Below are 19,944 nucleotides of genomic sequence, written 5' to 3'. Positions count from 1 at the left end.
TCCAGGTATTTGTGAATTTTCTAAGTCTCTGATGGTTATTGACTTCTAATTGTATTCCATTGTGGTCAGAGAATGTGCTTTGAATAATTTCAATCTTTTTAAATTTATTGAGGCTTGTTTTATGTCCTAGCATATGATCTATTCTGGAGAAAGTTCCGTGAGCACTAGAAAAGTATGTGTATCCTGGTGATTTGGGATGTAATGTCCTGTAGATGTCTGTTAAATCTAATTCATTTATCAGATTGTTTAGGTTTTCAATTTCCTTATTGGTCTTCTGTCTGGTTGATCTATCTATAGGAGAGAGTGATGTGTTGAAGTCTCCCACAATTATTGTGGAAACATCAATTGCTTCCTTTAGTTTTGCCAGTGTTTCTCTCATGTATTTTGTGGCACCTTGATTGGGTGCATAGACATTTACGATTGTTATTTCTTCTTGCTGAATTGCCCTTTTATTAGTATGTAGTGGCCTTCTTTGTCTCTCAAAACATCCCTGCATTTGAAGTCTATTTTATCTGAGATTAATATTGCTACACCTGCTTTCTTTTGGCTGTAGCTTGCATGAAATATTTTTTTCCATCCTTTCACTTTCAGTTTCTTTGTGTCCCTGTGTCTAAGATGAGTCTCTTGTATGCAACATATTGATGGTTCATTTTTTTGATCCATTCTGCGAATCTATATCTTTTAATTGGGGAGTTTAATCCATTTACATTCAACGTTAAAACCGTGAAGGCATTTCTTGAATCGGCCATCTTATCCTTTGGATTATGTTTGCCATATTTTTCCCTCTCTCTATTAATATCCTTTATTGTACCCATACCGAATCTCTTTAGTACTGAACCTTTCTCCAAGTCTCTCTGTCCTGTCTTTGTTTCTCTGTCTGTAGGGCTCCCTTTAGTATCTCCAGTAGGGCAGGTCTCTTGTTAGCAAATTCTCTCAGCATTTCTTTGTCTGTGAAAAATTTAAGCTCTCCCTCAAATTTGAAGGAGAGCTTTGCTGGATAAAGTATTCTTGGCTGGAAATTCCTCTCACTCAGAATTTTAAATATATCGTGCCACTGCCTTCTCGCCTCCATGGTGGCTGCTGAGTAGTCACTACTTAGTCTTATGCTGTTTCCTTTGTCTGTGGTGAATTGCTTTTCTCTTGCTGCTTTCAGAACTTGCTCCTTCTCTTCTATGTTTGACAGTGTGATCAGTATATGTCTCGGAGTGGGTTTTTTTGGATTTATTCTATTTGGAGTTCGCTGAGCATTTATGATTTGTGTATTTATGTTGTTTAGAAGATTTGGGAAGTTTTCCCCAACAATTTCTTTGAATACTCTTCCTAGACCTTTACCCTTTTCTTCCCCTTCTGGGACACCAATGAGTCTTATATTCGGACGTTTCATATTATCTATCATATCCCTGAGGTCCATTTCGAGTTTTTCAATTTTTTTCCCCATTCTTTCTTTTATGCTTTCATTTTCCATTCTGTCATCTTCCAGGTCACTGATTCGTTGTTCAACTTCCTCTAGTCTTGTACTATGAGTGTCCAGAATCTTTTTAATTTGGTCAACAGTTTCTTTAATTTCCATAAGATCATCCATTTTTTTATTTAGTCTTGCAATGTCTTCTTTATGCTCTTCTAGGGTCTTCTTGATTTCCTTCATATCCCGTACTATGGTCTCATTGTTCATCTTTAGTTCTTTGAGTAGCTGCTCTAGGTGTGTCTCTTCTGGTCTTTTGATTTGGGTGCTTGGGCTTGGGTTATCCATATCGTCTGGTTTTTTCATATGCTTTATAATTTTCTGTTGTTTTTGGCCTCGTGGCATTTGCTGAACTTGATAGGGTTCTTTTAGGGTTTGTAGACCAGTTGAAGTCCTTATCTCTAATTTATCAGATCTACAGCTTCGTGGAGTACACTTTCTGTAACTAACCAGCAGGTGGCGTCCACGAGCCACCTGTTCTCCACAAGCCAGATCTCCCCTGCTTAGCCTTTTTGGTGAGTGGGGGAGTGAGTCTTGTGGGGCCCAATTGGTGTACCAAGCTTGCGTGTGTAGTTGGTGTTGCCTGCCCTGTATGTGGGGCGTGTTTCTGGGCAGTCGGGGGAGAGGGGGTGGCCCTAACAATCAAATCTCCCTGATGATCCTAGAGTTTTAAAGCTACTGCAATAGTCTAATCCTTCAGTTCAGTCCTGCCACAGTTTGTCTCTGCCACTGACCCACAAGTCTTTGGTATTGGCGTATGGCTCCTGAGACTTGCAAGTGGGCCCCTCTTCCAGGCTGTGCACCCCGGGTCCTCTGTTGAGGGATGACTGTGCTATGTCACAGGTGAGTGCCGTCCCCCCAGGGCAGTTCTGGGCTGCTGGGCTGTGTTGGGAGGCTCCCAGTCTGCTCAAATGATGGCTGAATGGGGCTCTGTTAATTCACACTGCTCCCCCTTCCCAGCTCTGGGACATTCAGCTGAGGTTGCAGGGAAGGCTAATGTCCACGCCCAGTTTTGTGGTGTGTGCCTGTTATTTGAAGCACTTCCGTCACACTGGGTTGTCTGGGGCAGCTCTGGGCTATGGGGCTGGCGATGGGCAGGAGTGTTTCCTGTCCACCAGGATGGTGGCTGTGAGCGGACACCCCCCTTTTCTTGGGAAGTTGTGTTGTTTAGTGAATTTTCTCAGCCACTGGATTATTGCCTTTTGTCTCAGAGCTCTCTTAGTTCTGCTCTTGACTTGACGTGCCCAAATTTCAATTCTTTGAAGCTTTTTGTATTGAGCTTCTTAGAGTAATTGTTTTAGAAAAAGCAAAAAGGATTTAAAAAAAAAAAAAAAAAAAAAACGGCCCTCCTCAGAGATCTAATGGGTTATTGAAATGCTAATAGACAAAGCAACCAGGGCCATTAAGGAAAGGTGCACAGGGCAGAGAGATCAGCCTTGCTTCGGGATTTGCATATGCGCCTCAAGGCCTGATCTCCGCCCTTCCCCTTTCTGTGTTCACCAGAACTCCAAAAATCCTCTGCTTTTATTTTGGAGTTTTTTGTGTTGTTTTTTTTCTATGCCTGTCTCCTCTCTGCTGGGCTGGCTGCTCTCAGAGTCTCTGGTGTCTGGTCTCAGTCTATCTATGGTTGGAGTTTGAATCAGTAGAATGAGTTTCCGATAAGAGCAGCCACTGCAATTCTCCCTTCTCCTTCCTGGAGCTGACAGCCCCTCCTCCCCCGGGACTGAGCCTGGCAGGGAGGGGCGCGGGTCCCCTGGCCGCAAAAACTTACAGATTTCGCTGATCTCAGCAGTTCCACATTTTCATGAGTGTTGTATGAAGTATGCCCAAAGACAGATTGCTCTGTGGTGTCCAGTCCACGCAGTTCCTGGCTTTTTACCTACTTTCCTGGAGGAGTAACTAAGACATACAGCTCACCAGTCTGCCATCTTGCCCCGCCTCCCCCATTTATTTTAGATAAATATAGAATCATCTAGTATTTTTTAAATTTAGCTACAAAATTAAGTTTATAATTTAAAAACAAATTTTCAAAATCTGCTTTTTATTGTAAGCTTTTAAAAATTAAGTGCTATTTGACAATTTGCTTGCAAGGAATTGGAATTCTCATGTCCTTGACCTTTATGTAGCTAATAGAAACAATTGGATGTAGCATAATTTCCTTTGAACTTAACTTTTGATGTGAACATTTGGTGACCACTTCCTTCCTGGCTGCAGGTGTTACCTGAGATTTAAACCACAATCTCCTCTTCACCACTCAGGTCTTAATTCTCTTTTGTTGAAACACAATGGTAAATGACAGAATGACGTCCCATCCTGACACCTAGAGAATGGGGTGGTGACTCTTCCCCAGCCCCTAGGGGTGTGGCGCGCCTTCCCCTTCTGCAAGTTTGTCTTTGTTGATCCACGTAGACATAGAGTTATGGTGCCAATGGTAGAACTATCCGATGTTCCAGGTATTCCAAAGGATTCCCTCTTGGACTTTGAAAAGGAGGATATCTGGTTGCTCCTTTGTTGCACCACACCAGTGCTGAGCCTGCATCCTCTCCCCATTCCCTGTACTGTATGGAGCTCTGTGGGCCAGAGTGAGGGGCAGACCCTGACCTGCCCATACATAGGATGTTAGAAGTGAACAACAGAGAAACCCAAAGAAAAGAGAAGCAGATGACAGATCAGCTTGAAAGCTGATGAGATAGAAACAAGGGTACAGTGCCGAAGATCAAAAGGCAAAGTTTGATTCTTTGTGAAAAAGCATCAAAACAGACAAACTCCAGAGATCAAGAGACGAGAATGCACGAATAAACAAAGTTGTGAATGAAAAGGAGGTAATAATTCCAAAAAGTAGAGATTTTAAAAAATTATAAATTCAACAACTCAACAACAAAAGACAAACAACCTAATAAAAAAAGGGCAAATTATTTTATTAAGAGGCATTTCTCACCTTATGGCTTATGCTCCTTTCACCCAGTGTATTGACAAATGAGCAGAAAAATGGGACAAAAAGTAAATGAATAATGGAGGTGGTGGTGGTGGTGGTGGTGGTGGAGGGGTATGGGATGTTTTGGGTGTTCTTTTTTATTTTTATTTTTATTATTTTTATGTTTTTGGATAATGAAGATGTTAAAAAATTGATTGTGGTGATGAACGCACAACTATATCATAATACTGTGAACAATTGTGGTATGTGAATATATTTCAATTAAATTGCATTAAAACAAAACAAAAAAAAAGAGGCATTTCTCCATAGAAAGTATACAGATATCCAGTAAGCACATGGGAAGATTCTCAATGTTGTTGGTCATCAGGGAAATGCACAGCAAAACCACAATGAAATACACAAATACACAAAAAAAGAAAAAAATAGCATAACAAACACCCATAAAATTTTCACCCTTCCTCATCACTTACCAACATTTCATGATTCTTGTTTCATCTCTCCTTCTGTCCCCAGCCTTTTTTGGTGTTTTTGATAGATCAGTCCCACCCAGCATGTAATTTCACCCATATTTACTTAAATCATCTAATAGTGTTCACTTTTTTCAAATTGTTTCAAACATGTTTTTTTAGATTTTTTTTTTTAAATCAGCATTCAGACAGGTTCCAAACATTGAATTTGATCGATAATTCTCTTAAGTCTCTTAATTTAGAATAATTCCCCTTCTCTCTTTTTACCCCATGCCATTGATGTGTTAATGAAACTTGGAAGTCTGTCTGGTATAATTTCCCAAATTGCGGATTTGGCTGATTGTATGTTTGATGTTCTGATGAACATGTTTCTCTGTGCCTTGTGGCAGTTGGGGTGGGGATTGGGGTAAGAATACCTCGGTGGTGCTGCATAGTTCCTCTTGCTCCGTGTCAGAAGCACGTGGAATCTGCTGCCCTACACAGTTGGTGAGGTTCCTGGTCCATCCATTGTCAAATTCCCCATCCGCCATTCACCTAGTGGCTAGCAGCCATTGATGAATGTTGCCTGGACTCATTGTTTTCATTATAGGTTACAAATGATGATTTGCAATTCTGTTATAACTTTTTCATTTGTTATCTGGAATTCTTCTATAGAGACAAGTTTTCTAATCCGTTTCTTTGTTTTTCTAAATTATGATTTCTGCAGAGCCATTTTCTTTATTAATTTTCAGAATGAGATGGACTCTGTTCACTAAAGGTGATCAGTGAGGTTTTTGTTTTACAGACTCATGGGTTTTTAAAATACATCATGTGTTTCTGTCCATTGAAGAGATTATCCTTTTTGTTGCTCAAATTGTCCCATCTTTGGCATGTGGGAGCTGTTTGAAATTGGCTCTTCTCTTCTTATTGTTTTCTAATTTAATTTTTTATTTTGAAATAATTTCACCCTTACAGGACAGTGCAAAAATAATGCGAAACCCATGCAGAGAACTCCAACAGTAATCCCACTCCCACCCTTGGTACCCAGATCCAACAGCTTTCAACTTTTTGCCACATTTGCCATATCGTTCTATCTATCCATCCATCTATTTATCTATTTTCTAAACACTGTATATACCATGTTCCTTGAACACTTAATAATTCCATGCACATTTAAGAATAAGGATATTCACTTATGTAACCACCTTAAATGCAGTTACCAAGTTCAAGAAATTTAACATTTATATAAAGCTTGCAGTTTATATTCTAATTTTTTTGTGTGTGCCAGTTATGTCCTTTTGGGTGTTTTCTTACCAGTTGTCAGATCCATCCAGGATCATGGATTGCATTTACTTGTTATTGTCACTTTAGTGTCTCTCATTTTATTTGTGGAAACATATGCACAATATAAAATTTCCCAGCTCAGCCACTCCCAAGCATACCATTCGTTGGGATTAATGATATTAACAATTTTGTTCTACCTTCACCACATCCTGTACCAGAACTTTCGTCACCCCAAACAGAAGCCCTGTATCCATTGTGCATTAACTTCCCATTCCCCCTCCCCAGGCTCAGGTAACCTGTCCTCTACTTTCTGTCTCTCTGGATTTTCATATTCTGGTTATTTCATGTAAGTGGAATCATACAATATCTCTCCCTTTGTGTCTGACTTACTTCACTCAACAGGATCGCCTTAAGGTCCATCCGTATTGTAGCATGTATCAGCACTTCATTCCTTCTTATTGTTGAATAATATGCCGTTGAGTGTATTTTTGTTTTTTCATTCATCTGTTGATGGACATTTGGGTGACTTCCACCTATTGGCTATTGTGAATAATGCTCCTGTGAGCATTGGTGTACAAATACTTGTTTAAGTCCCTGCTTTCAGTTATTTTTTGTATATACCTAGAAGTGGGATGGCCAGGTCATATGGTAGTTCTGTGCTTAACTTTTTTTTTTTTAATTCATTTTTATTGAGATATATTCCCATACCATGCAGTCATACAAAGTGTACATTCAGTTCACAGTACCATTATATAGTTGTGCGTTCATCACCAAAATTAATTTTTGAACATTTTCATTACCACACACATAAAAATAATAAGAATAAAAATTAAAATGAAAAAGAACAATTAAAGTAAAAAAGAACACTGGGTGCATTTTTTTTCTTTTCTTTTTTTTTTTTACCCCCATTTTTCTACTCATTCATCCATACACTGGACAAAGGGGAGTGTGGTCTATATGGCTTTCCCAAACACATTGTTACCCTTCATAAGCTACATTTTTATACAATCGTCTTCAAGATTCATGGGTTCTGAGTTGTAATTTGATAGTTTCAGGTATTTACTGCTAGCTATCCCAGTTCATTAGAACCTAAAAAGCATTGTCTATATTGTGTGTAAGAGTGCCCACCCGAGTGACCTCTCGTCTCCTTTTAGAATCTCTCAGCCACTGAAACTTATTTCATTTCCTTTCACATCCCCCTTTTGATCAAGAAGATGTTCTCCATCCCATGATGCTGGGTCTAGATTCCTCCCCAGGAGTCAACTTTGGTTAACTTTTTGAGGAACTGCTAAGCTTTTTTCCACAATGGCTGCACACATTTTACATTCCTACCAACAGTGTACTAAAGTTCCTATTTCTCCACATCTTGCCAGTGCTTGTTTTCCTTTTAATTTATTTTATTTATTTATTTTTTTAAAATAACTACTTTACTTCCAACATGTTCCTACTTTACCCCAAGAAAATAACCTAATATAGCAACATTTCTGTGAACTTGTTCCTACCATACTCATCAGAAATTAACAAAACATAGCCATTTCTGGGCATTCCCAGAATGTTAAATTTACCCATAATAGCTTATCTGTTCTTATTGGGTTATCATTCCCCCTCCATTAATTGCTCTCTATTGCTAGTTCCCCTACATTCTACATTATAAACCATTTTTTTTTTACATTTTTCAATGTTCACGTTAGTGGTAGTGTATAAATTTCCTTTAAAAAAAAATAATAGCCATTCTAGTAGATGTGAGATGGTTTCTCATTGTGGTTTCGATTTACATTTCACTAATTGCTAATGAGGTTGATAATCTTTTCATGTGCTTATTGGTCATTTATAGATCGTCTTTGAAGTAATGTCTATTCAAGTCCTTGGCCCATTTTAAACTGGGTTATTTGTCTTTGTGGTTGAGTTGTAGAAATTCTTTATATGTTCTGGATTCTAAACCATTATCAGATATATAGCTTCCAAATATTTTCTCCCATTCTGTTGGATGTCTTTTCATTTTCGTGGTAATTCTCTTGTTCATGCTTTTGGTGAAACATCTTTAAGAATTCATCCCCTAATAAAAGATCCTGAAGATATTTCCCTAGGTGTTATTCTAAGAATTTTATAGTTTTAGCTTATGTTTAGGTTGTTGGTCCATTTTGAGTTAATTTTTGTATATACGGTGTCCACCTTCAGTCATTTATATCTGTATATCACATTTTCCCAACACCATTTGTTGACGAGACTATTCTTTCCTCTGTTGAGTGGACTTGGCTTCCTTCCTTGGCCAAAGATGTGTGGGTTTATTTCTCTGTTTTCAGTTCAGATCTATTGCTCTATATGTCTTTTCTTGTGCCAGTAACCCAGTTTTTTGATTACTGTAGCTTTGTAGTAAGTTTTGAAATTGGGAAGGATGAGTCCTCTGACTTTGTTCTTCTTTTTCAAGATGGTTTTGGGTATTCAGGGTCTCATGCCCTTCCATATTAATTTGATGATTACCTTTTCCATTTCTGTGAAGAAGCCTGTTTGATTGGGATTGCATTTAATCTGTAAATTGCTTTGGATAGTATTGATATCTTGGCAATGTTGAGCCTTCCAGTTCATGAACATGGTATCTTATGTCTTTTTAACATGATCCTAATAGTCTTTGATAGCTTCCTTGTTCTCTGGTAGAAAAAGATATCTCAGGCTCACCATGTACATTCCTGCCCCACATTTACAACTGGCTGTTTCTGCGTGTTACTCTGGCTCCTTTTAGTGGGCCATCATTGCCTATTAAAATTTTTTTTTTTTATTGTAGAATATAACATATGTACATAAAAGTGATAACTTTCCAAGTGCAGTTTAACAAGTAGTTAGCAAATTTCAAAGAATATTATGGGTTCAATTTCACAATTTCCGTATTATGGAATATAACATGTATACTAAAAGGTAATATCTTTCAAAGCATGATTTAACTACTAGATATATAGGATATTTCCAAAGTGACTATGCATTATAGTGCCATAGTTTCAGTTATTTCCTGTATTATGAAATCTTACATGCACAAAGGTATAGCTTTCAAATTGCAATTTAATAAGTAGCTATATAACAAGTAGCGATATATTTATCAAAGGATGCTATGGATTACATTTCCAGCATTTCAGTTTTTCCTTCTATTATAATACCCTAGCAAGTAAGGAAAAAAAAATTATATAAAAATTCAGTATTGATAATCCTTTGTTAAATTCCATCTTGTCTGTTGCTACCCCTTCCTCTAGTTCAATCACTTTCCAAATCTTCAGAGATACATCATTGCCTTTTGAAGTAGGAAACCTGCTATTATTGGAAGAACAATTTGTGGTAAATGCACAAGATTATCCAGACTATATTGGTAATATTAAAATGCATAACTTGTCTCTCCAGGTGTCTCAGAGAATTATCCCTTGTTCGTAAAAGTGGCCTTATGAGTCCTCCATCCATAGCCAAAGAGTGTCTTAAGAGGGAGAAGCCCTGAATAAGCAGTTCACACTTATTGAAGGTTTCCTGTGCCAAGACACTGTTAACCATTTTACATAGTCTGTCTCATTTATTCCTCCCAACCACCCTTTGGGGGTTGATACTGTTGGTATACCCATTTTACAGGTAAGGGGACTCTTCTGGTTTGCTAAAGCGACCAGAATGCAATATACCACAAAAGGATTGGCTTAAACAATGGGGGTTTATTAGTTCACAAATTTGCAGTTGTAAGGCCATGAAAATGTCCCAGTTAAGGCGTTAGCAGGATGATACCTTCTCTGAAGAAAGGCTGATGGCATCTGGGGTTCCTTTGTCACATAGGAATGCGTGTGGCCAGAGTCTGCTGGTCCTCTCCTGGGTTTAGCATTTTGCTTCCATGGCTTTCTCCAAAATGTCTCTGAGCTTTTGTCTTAGCTTCTCTCTTAGCTTTTCCCATGGGCAAATTCTGGATTACATAGCTTCTCTGACCTCTCTCTCTCTCCCCTTGAGCTCTCTTAAAGGACTCTATTAAAGGATTAAGACCTATCTTTCTGGGTCACGTATCCATAGAAACAACCTAATCAGAAGGTCCCACCCACAATAGGTCTGCCCCCACAAGATTGGATTAAAAGAACATGGCTTTTCTCGGGTACATAAAGATTCAAACCAGCACAGAGACAAAGGCACAGAGAAGTGAAGTAACTTACTTAAGATCACATAATTGGTGCAATAGCGCAGCAAGATTCGAACTGAGGCAGTGCTGTTACAGAACCTGTGCTCTTAAGACCTTGAATACTACTTATAAATTAAATATTTAAGTAAACATTATCTAGGCAAGTGTAAGTACAACCTTTTGGGAAAATAGCTCAAACCATCCAGTGTCCTTGTTTGGAGGAATTGGAGGTGTCTTTTGGGGTAGCTGCCACCAGTGGACCAGACCCTGGCACGTATGTCCTGGCTGAGGCAGCACGGTGGCCACGTGAACATGAGTGGGCTTGTCACTGGCCTCGAAAGTAGAGCTCTTCATCAGAGTTGACCTAGCAGACTGGACACTTGGGAAGTAAAAAATTAGTAACAATGAAAGTAAACAGTCAGGTAGGGAAAGCATCAGAAGACGGGGTCTCCGCCTTCCAAGAGATTGCTTTGAGGAGGGAGGGAATCTCCTCACCTCTTCAGGGTTGGGTCCTCTGAATGCTTCTAAAGATAAGGTGATTGACCCTGCGTCATTCTGTGCTGGAAGCCGGAGGCATTCAGCAGAGCCCTGTTGCAGTTGGACAACTGTGGAGGCTGCAGTTTAGATGTGTAGCTGGAGTCGGGGGGACTGCAGGCACGCTGGTCCAACCCCTTCCCTTTCTAAGTGAGAAAGTTGAAAGTCTGCAGAGGTGGAGAAGGCAGGACAGTGGTAGAGCAGAGCGTGTTGCTGTTTTCCATGGCCCCCACCCAGGGAGGGCACCTGGATCGCTGGGCTCACAGGCAAGCAGGCTTTCCTTAGTGCAGCTGCAGCACCTGCAGGTCTCGGACACAAAGTACTGAGACAGTTTGGATGGACTTGGCTCCCAAAAGCACAGCCTCTGGAGAGATGAGCTGTGCACATGCAGGCCCAAGAGACAGGGCTGGGAATGGCAAAGAGCACATGGGCTGTGTTTGGGGGTCGGGGGGACGTAAGAAGCAGAGGGTGGGGGCATCTCTCAAAGCAGTGCTTATTTTACAAAGTTTGTAAAGTGCAGAAACCCAGAAGAAAAATCCCCACATTTCCACCATGTGATAGTTAATTTCATGTGTCGGCTTGGCCAGATTATGGTGTGCAGTTGTTTAGTCAAGCGCACGCTGGCCTGATTGTCATCCATTATTTTGTGGATGTACATCATTAATCAGTTGGCGGCATCTTTGGCTGATGACATCTACAGTCAACAAAGGGGTGCCTTTGCAGTGAGATAAGTCTCCTCATCCCATGAGTTGGAAGCCTTAAACGGAGAACTGAGGATTTCAGCATTCAGAAAGACTTTCCATCCACTTCAGCCACCCGTTTCTCCTGGGGAGTTCATCGACCCCTTCATCAGAGCGCCCTACTCGTGGCTTCTCCTGGAGAGTTCATTGTCAACATCGGGTTCCCAATGTGCAGCCTGCCCTATGGAATTTGGACTTGACAATCTCTATGGCTGTTTGAGTCAATTCCTATAATCAGTTTCGAAAATTTATATATACATATACATGTACATATATATTGTCAGTTCTGTTTCTCTGGAGAACCGTGACTACCACATACCAGGTGGTAAGAATTTTGTTAGATCTTTAGAAGGAGACAGCTTAGCATAGGCAGGAAAGAGCAGATCAAAAGAAAATAGTTGACCGGAGGGAGGCAGGATTTATTTTGGGGCACAGAAGGAAAAAAAGGTAGAAAAGAGCAGTGATTTAAACTTTAAGTCTTGGATGCCTTGCTAAGGCTTTGGAGCTTGTCTTGTGGGCCCTGGGGATCCATAGAAGGCTGTTGAGGAAGGGAGAAATTCGAGGTGGCAGCAGTGGAGCAGAGACTAAGGAGGCAAGAAGGCTGCAGCTCTAATCCAGATGTAGGATGTGGTAAGGTCAGTGAGAATGGAGGGAACATATCAGCAGTAGACGGACAGACTCTGAGGGAGAGAAAAAGCTGGTGTTTGCCACCTGCCCTATGCACACCTGACACTACACCTTATGTCACCTTCCCTGTGCACACTTGACACCACACTGTATGTCACATGCCCTGACACCCTACTATTAGGTGCAGCCTTCCCATAATGTTGCCACCATCTGTGGAGGTGGAGTCCAATGGTATGATCAGAGCCACAGCTCCTGGGCAGTGTACCTGGGAGTCCCAGCCACAGGATCACGGAGAGGGCCACACCGAGAGACTCACAGAGGAGATGGCATTTGCATTAAACTGTGAAGGATGAATGCACATTTTGAAGGGAAGAGAGGATTGATTGCAAGGCCCAGAGGCAAGAGAGTGAGCTGTATTTGTAATGTAGAGAGAGTGTGGGGCTGGGTGGGCAAAGATGAGGTTGGAGAACAAGGCCAGGCTGGTCCAGACCACAGAGGGCCATGTGATGGGAGATCCTTAGGGATAGCCCAAGGGCCTTCCCATGGTGTCTTTCAGGCCTTCATGGCTCAGCCCCAGGGAGACGGAGGGAGGCAGCCAGCCACCCCCACCAGGTCCACTTTCTTGTTCAGAACACCTCTATCTTGGATGCCCTGGGGGCGACTGGGGGGCCTGCCCCCTCGGCTCCCTTTGGTCAGGTAGTGGACAGTGAGGATGTACCTGTCTCCTGGGGAGGGGCTTGAGAGCAACAGCCTCTACCCTGTTGAGTTACAAAACCATCTGCCAGTGTGGGGCTCTCGCTTCCTAGACACAGATCTTCAGATTAGGGCTTTGACTTCCTTTCATGCAACATTTCTTGTATTTGCCACCAGCTGTTTTAAACTCAGTAACCTGAGTATCTCTGATCCTTTGGTTTTCGAAGGCAAAACAAAGGAAAATGAAACAAACAGGGACTTGTGGTTCCTAGTAGCAGCCTGTACTGGCTGCATGTGGCTGAGCACAGGTTCCCTGACTCCCCCTGAGCTGAGAGGCTGGAGCTGCTGACCCTGCTCCCACTTCCTTCTTTGCTGACTCTCCTGGCCTCCGGCTCCCAGCGATCTGCAGGTTTGTAATCGGGCATTTCCCCTGCTCAGCAGAGCCCAAGCCCTGCAGTCTGCTGCAAAGGCTCCAGTTGCCGCAGAGCCCCGCTGTCCCCATGAAGACTGAGGGGTCGCAGTTGCCCACAGAACCAGGCAGAGGAATTGGGTTTGTGTTCTTCCTTTAACATATTTAGAACCTTGTTATCTGATCTGATCTGGGCTCATCAGGAGTGGGAGCTGCTGGGAACCCTACTCCATCATCTGCAGTCTGCCTGCTGACTCACTCTCCTCCTCCACCCTTCGTGTGGAAGCACAGACTCTCCCTCCCCCGCCTCCCCACCCTCACCCTTGTTCCCCAGACCCCAGGCTTGGCTATGCACAGGCCTTGCTGCCGCCTCCTTTCCCCGGCCCGCGGCTGATGGCTTGCAGAGACTGACTAGGGAGGGGGCTCGAGAGCCACCTGCACATGACAGGAGCCAGAAAGTAAACGAAGCAGGTTTATTTTTACATACTGTCGACTGGAAATAATCAACTTTATTTAAAGAGAATGTGGATTCAGAAAGTTAAAAAAAGCCCCCAGCAACTTGCTGTGGCTGTTTTAGGAGTGATCTTAGGCATGCTTTAGGAGTGGCGCTCCTTCCTACAGTGGTAGGAGGCTGCCGAGTACACGCAAGGTGAACGGGGAGCTGGAGCTGCGCGCGTGGAGCTCCAGAGGACTGTAAGGAGCTGGGGAGGCCTGTAGGGCTGGTCTGCCAGCCCCAGCTGCTGCCCTCCACCGGACAGCCTCCTGCTGGGCTGGGGGTGGCACGCTCTTCACTCAGCACGGGACTGTGGGAGGGAGGGCCGAGTCACACCTGTCCAGGGGCTCCTGGGGGAGGGGCGGGAAGCTGGGGGGAGGGGAGTGCTGATGTCTCAGTTTGAGACGGACTTGGACTCTCCGCCCTCCAGGAGCTTAGAGAACAGGGTTGTGTGATGTCTCAAGCTTTGTCATCTGGTTTGTTTTGGTCCTCGGAACCAAGATGAGACAAGTTATCTTTTAAAACCAGCTTATACTGGCTCTTGGCTCAGCAGTTGTTGTGTTGTTGTTGGAAATAGCTGCCCCCAAGGTAACCTTTCTCCCCCTCTACTCTGTCTCCTTGCTTCAAAATTTTTCTTTTTCCAACCCTGCATGTTTATTCCCTGTTCTCTGTCAGCTCTTGGTTCTGGCTGTCAAATGCCAGGGCCATAGTAGTCTTTAAGTCTTTATTTGTGTGTGTGTGTGGGTGTTGGGGGGGTGGTGGTGGTGGTGGTATTTGTTTTCATAATTTTGATTATTTTCAAATAGGTAATTATGTACATGATACAAGCAGCTATACATTGAAAAGGAGTCTTTCTTCTCCTGATTCCCTAGCCATTGAGTTTCCCTTCCTAAAGGTAACTACGGTTACGTACTTCTTGGGTGTTCTTTTGGAAATATTCTAGGCATATGCAAACATATCCATATCTGATAAGATCTTTAAAAGTATAATAGGTGCCAGATGGGAAGGACTGTGTTTTGGAAAGAGCAGGGGATGGGGCCTGACTGGGCCTGTCACTGCAGATGCCTGTACCCCCCTGACAGTGGAACTGCTCCTCCACCCCAGTCCACAGGTGACTGGCGATGGGCTGGGCAGTGTTGCGAGGGCACCTGCTGGCCTGACCGCGGTGCTCCCAGGGGGGCCGCCAGCCTGTCCAGGCCACCACCAGGCCTGGGAGAGGGACACAGGCTGTCCTGCTACAGACAGTTTTAAGGAGAGCCATGTTTTTCTTGATTATAAGAATGTCTGCATATTGGAGGGAATTTGGATACTACCTAAAGGCACAAAGAAGAAAGTCAGATTACTTACTATCCAACTGCCGAGATAACCAGTGAAATGTAGTCTTCTTTTCATAATACAGCCGTGTGTGTGTGTGTGTGTGTGTGTGTGTGTCTTCTTAGAAAACTGAAGCTATATCATGTGTAAAAGTTGCATATCCTTTTTTTCAGTTTTACAGTAAATTGAAGACTTTCTGCCACATCGCTAAATAATCTTTGAAAATACTGTCATTGTTACACATCTACGTGAAACTTAGTTTACTGCTCTGTTTTCAAGGAGTTGACTATTGTTTCATTTCTGCTGCCCCATCCTGTTTTCTCATACCGTCGAGCCCCGGCGTCCCTCTGCGGCCCTCCAGTTCCCTGGGTATGATCTTTGTGTTTCTCCCGCAGTGACCTGGCATTCAGCCACACCTGCTGGTCTGGCGTTGCTGACGGTGGCCATCCGTTCCGATGGCCAGTGTCCATCCTCTGCCGAGGTTACGGGCTGTGCTTTGAATATCACCCCTGACTGAAATGAATGTTTTTAGCCTCCACTTACCCTGTCCCCCTACCCCCTTTTTTCCGTATTCTTTGGATGGGAAGTGGTTAGATCCCAGAGAACCTGGGCAGTAATGCAGGCCCAGCCTTAGGCATATAAGGTGTGCAAGGCGCAGGTAGTGTGGAAATGTGTTCTAGTTATAAAACCTTCAGCCAGGAAACGGGTGTCCTCTTTAACTATGGCTAATAAGGGTTGCTCCCTCCCAGGCCCTTTTCTGTGCATTCATATATATATGCATGGAGACTTACCTGGTTTTCTCTTTTTCCCCATAAATGGAATCATACTGCATGGTATCCCTTGTGTGTCTGTCTGCCTGCCAGTTTCCTCTTCTGGTCTCTGGGTGCTCCTGGCTTAGCTGTACTTCCTGTTATGTTTCGTATTCATGGGTGCTGCTTTTCCATGGCTAAGATGCTGCCTTTAATTTAGCTCTTAAATTCACTAAATGGATTAGTGAGTTAAAACTTATTTTTATATGTTGGTTATACTATTATTAATATTGTTACATTTCATGGTTAACATTTTATTCTGTTTTATGTTTAACCTCAGCTTCTTGGCTAGGTCGGTTTGCTTCTGTCTGGTGTTTCTGGATTGCAGGTAAATGTGTACGGGCATGTACAGTGGGACTCTGTTGATTTTTTTTTTTAATCCCCTTAAACATCTTTCTTAGGTCTTAAGAATTTTATTTCAATCTCTTTGGGTTTGATTTATTTTCTAGTTGGAAATAGAGGTTAGGGATTGGATAAAGATTGTTGAAGTCTAGCAGCTGAAGGCTGAAGTGTTTTGTTATATTGTGTTTTGCCTTGTTCTTAGATGGGTCCTGCCAAGCAGTTTATAAGAAACCAAATACCCATGAGCCCCAGGATTTTGTTAACAAGGGCACTTTGGTTGATTAACAGGCCCAGCTCAGCTTTGTGAAGTCTGGGAAGATCAGGCTGTACTTCAGACTGGTTTTAGAATACTTTTCCTAAAGAGTTTCACGTTAACACTGAAGTTTCTTCTCTCAAGCTAGGGTTCCCTTTGTCCCGGTGATTTCCTTGGAGACTGTTCTGAAAAGAATAACCACCCATGAAGAGGAGTAGTTTCTAGATACAAAGGCACATAAGCTGTTGGCAATTCTGTTGTGAATTTGTAGGAGCCATTGGATTACTTCTTTAAGACTTAGGAATGGTGTGTACTCGGCTCACCGTGGCATTCCTTTCCTGCACACTTGGATGGGTCGGCATTAAAGTTTCTTGTTCTTTCTCAGGAGACAGGAGCAGTTCCAGAGAAACCCTGACAGTTACAATGGTGCTGTCCGTGAGAACTACACCTGGTCGCAGGACTACACCGACCTGGAGGTTAAGGTGCCAGTGCCCAAGCACGTCGTGAAGGGGAAGCAGGTAATGAGCCCTGAGGGCAGGCAGAGCTGTTCCTCCCCATGTACCCTCGCCCATGTTCGCAGGTGGGCTCTGTGGCACATGCTGGCTGGGGACTGAAGTCACTCCAGCCAGCCAGAGATGGGCCTGGGTGTTTTCAGGAAATTGGGTACGAATGAGCCTGTAACACAAACCAAGGGGTGATTCATGGACTCTGCCAGGAAAGAGCCAGAGATGCGATGTGGCAGGGAGGATGCTGGCACTTGGCTTCGGGACTTTGTTTTTTCTTTGTTTTACTGCTGAATTCTTTTTTTCTTGCTCCAGGAGTTTGCTTCATGTGCTTCCTTTGCATTCTCCACCCCCACCCTGTCTGTTAGGTTTCTTGTAGCAGGTCTGCATAAATGCTCCCACTCAGAGGATAGCAGTCTTCCAGTCTCACTCCGAGGCTCTTCCCTGGACTGAAGCCCCTCATGTTCCCTGCAGGTTAAATCTGCCCTTTTTTGTAGCTTCATGTAGACCTTTGTAGGTGTACTAAACCAAGTCATAAACATTCTAAGACCCTCATTTTAGATGTTTCAGCCTTTAGGTTTTCAAAGGAATACTTCAACAGTACCTTTGTAAATTGTAGATTTTTCTCAAAATTGTCTGTCTTCAGCCTTTCCTAAGAAAAGTCCAGTCAATGAAACTTAAGGTAATAATGAAAGTATGTTCATATACAGTGTATGTAACTTGAATTTCCCCTGCCTTCCCCACACAGGGCCCAGTAAACTCACATTAAATAGTGGAATACAGTGGAATAGCACCTCCTCTCAGGGAAAGGTTCAAAAATCTGCATGTAGAGCAAAAAATCACGTTGTCCATGTTACCTTTGAAATATCCCTTAAACGGTACAGAAAAAGTACAGTTCACAGCCCAGTGTATGTATGCACAGATACATGTGTGTCCATATCTATATGTGTAGAATGTAATAATTTTACCATAGAGATGAAAGAGTTATAATTTAATTTTATGGTACTTTGCAGTTATGGGAGAGAGAGAGAACTTACTAAATGCTGAGATCACTCGCAGTGTAGCGAGATGCATGCCCAGCAAGAGGCACACTGGAGAGAGGGGAAGGCACCCATCTCAGGCGTGTGCATGCAGAGGGAAGTGCTCCGTGAACGTGCCTGCCTCTTCCAGTTGATATTCCTTCACTTCCTCTTTCAGCCCTGTTTTTTTTTGCTGAATTAATATAATTTCAGCACACATGATGGGCCTTTTCTGTGAGCTAAGCTTCCCTGAGCCCTAGTTTCCTCCTGATAATGCTCCTGCAAACCTTTCTGAAGGTTGCCTGGGGGTTCACAGGGTACATGCCTTCTATTCCAGGTCCAGTGTCTCGTGCCACTCCTTAGTGCCCCTCAGGGCGCTGCCTCCATGTGGCTAGCGAGCGGTACCTTCCATGAGGGCTGATGGCTGGGCCTAGGCAGTGTCTGCTTTTGTCCTCAATGTCCTGCAGAGGCCCAGTTGGGCTTTTCCAATCCCTCTGTAGCACTGCTTGTCATCTCCTGGGTGTGCCACTTCCTCTTAGAGCCTCCCAGGAAGACCTCTCTGCTGGCTTCTCCACTCAGCGTCTATCACTGAGATGGATCCTGGCCTGTCCTCTCTGTCCCATGGTTTCTCCCCTCAGGCACAAACCCCAACCTACTTGTTCCTCAGGCAGAAACTCTGTTTTCCAGCCATGCCCAGACACATGTGAGAGCCACCCTAGCTCCAGCTGGTCGTCTCTGGCCCACCGCTGGCAGAAAGCAACATGGTCCTTACCCCTGTGCCCCACCTCCCACCCCTTCCCAGACCTCTCATCAGAGCCTAGGCAGGTGCAATTTTAGATCATGGAATTCAGAATAATTTTTAGGAATTAGGTTGGGACACGTAGCTAGGGACCATTCCCATGGAAATCTGCACTTTAAATGACAACTTCCTTTCTGTTTCTCATCGGCTATTAGCAGGTGCTAACTGGCATTCTTTGGGGAGGGCTTCCCCTAGAAGTGTAGGGCTTGTCAGAGTAGCTTACCTGGCATCTTCTCAGGGTTTTAATAGGTTGGATAATGTGTTTTATTTTATTTTTTGGTAGGGGTGCCTTGTATGAAGTTGTGTAAATTATGAAAGGTATCATATTATGCTTCGTTCATGTTGTTAAAAAATTGTACAGCTCCCTGTCTGTTGTCTTGAGTTCTCCGTGACCTTCTGGAATTTCCACTGAAAGGACTTGTATTAGCCCCAAGCTAAAACTAGTTACTTTTTCTTTGACTCAAGAGGGCCAGGTCACCTGACAGCTCCAGCTGTGCTTGCCTTAGCCACTATGTGCATTCTCTGTTGACAGGGGTGTCCAGACGGTCACACTGGCTCTTCAGGAGGATTAGCCTTGGGGTTCTGATCTGCGATGGGCACTGCGCAGGAGAGTCCTCCCTTGCGCCTCATTCTGCTCAGTGACACTTTCATCCTCAAGTTCAGGTGCATGCCCCTCTCGGATGAGCTTGTCAGGGTCTCAAGGAGACATGATATAGGGATCACCCTGGGCTTTTCTCATTCGTGCATTAGGTACCTGTCGAGTACCTGCCTCCAGGTGCTGGGCTCTGTTTAGATGGCTGCTCTGGAGCTGGAGGCTAATGAAGATTGACACAGTGAATGTGCAGATAAGGGAACAAGGCGATTTGAGTTAGTGGTACAAGTCATGCAGAAAATATACACAAGTGATATGTTTATTCACCAACACCCACAATAGTGCTTTCTCACTGCAGGCCACAATTCTAGCAACCTTAAAAATAGTAGCTCATCTAATTTGGGCTTCCTGACAGTCCTGTGAAATAGTTTGCATGGGAGGAAATGGTTAAGGGTAATTTGTTCAGGGTCTCTTAGCTCCCAAGTGCCACAGCCAGGATTTGAAGGCAGGCTGGCTTGCTCTGGGTCTGCACTCCCTTACGGCGCAGGGATAGAGTGG

The 19,944-nt window shown here is 43.3% G+C and overlaps 1 protein-coding gene across 1 annotated transcript in view; it reads left to right on the top strand.

The window, feature by feature from the left end:
- NUDCD3 (NudC domain containing 3) overlaps positions 1-19,944 on the top strand; it is a 180,610-nt gene that overhangs the window by 75,225 nt on the left and 85,441 nt on the right. The window contains exon 3 of the mRNA XM_037837244.1: positions 16,859-16,991. Within this exon, the coding sequence (XP_037693172.1) occupies positions 16,859-16,991 (133 nt within the window). The remainder of the gene's footprint in view (positions 1-16,858; positions 16,992-19,944) is intronic.

Source organism: Choloepus didactylus, chromosome 5 (assembly GCF_015220235.1).
Source record: "Choloepus didactylus isolate mChoDid1 chromosome 5, mChoDid1.pri, whole genome shotgun sequence".
NCBI classification, from domain to species: domain Eukaryota; kingdom Metazoa; phylum Chordata; class Mammalia; order Pilosa; family Megalonychidae; genus Choloepus; species Choloepus didactylus.
The sequence above is the reverse complement of the archived record's forward strand: the minus strand, read 5'-3'. Positions and strand labels throughout refer to the sequence as shown.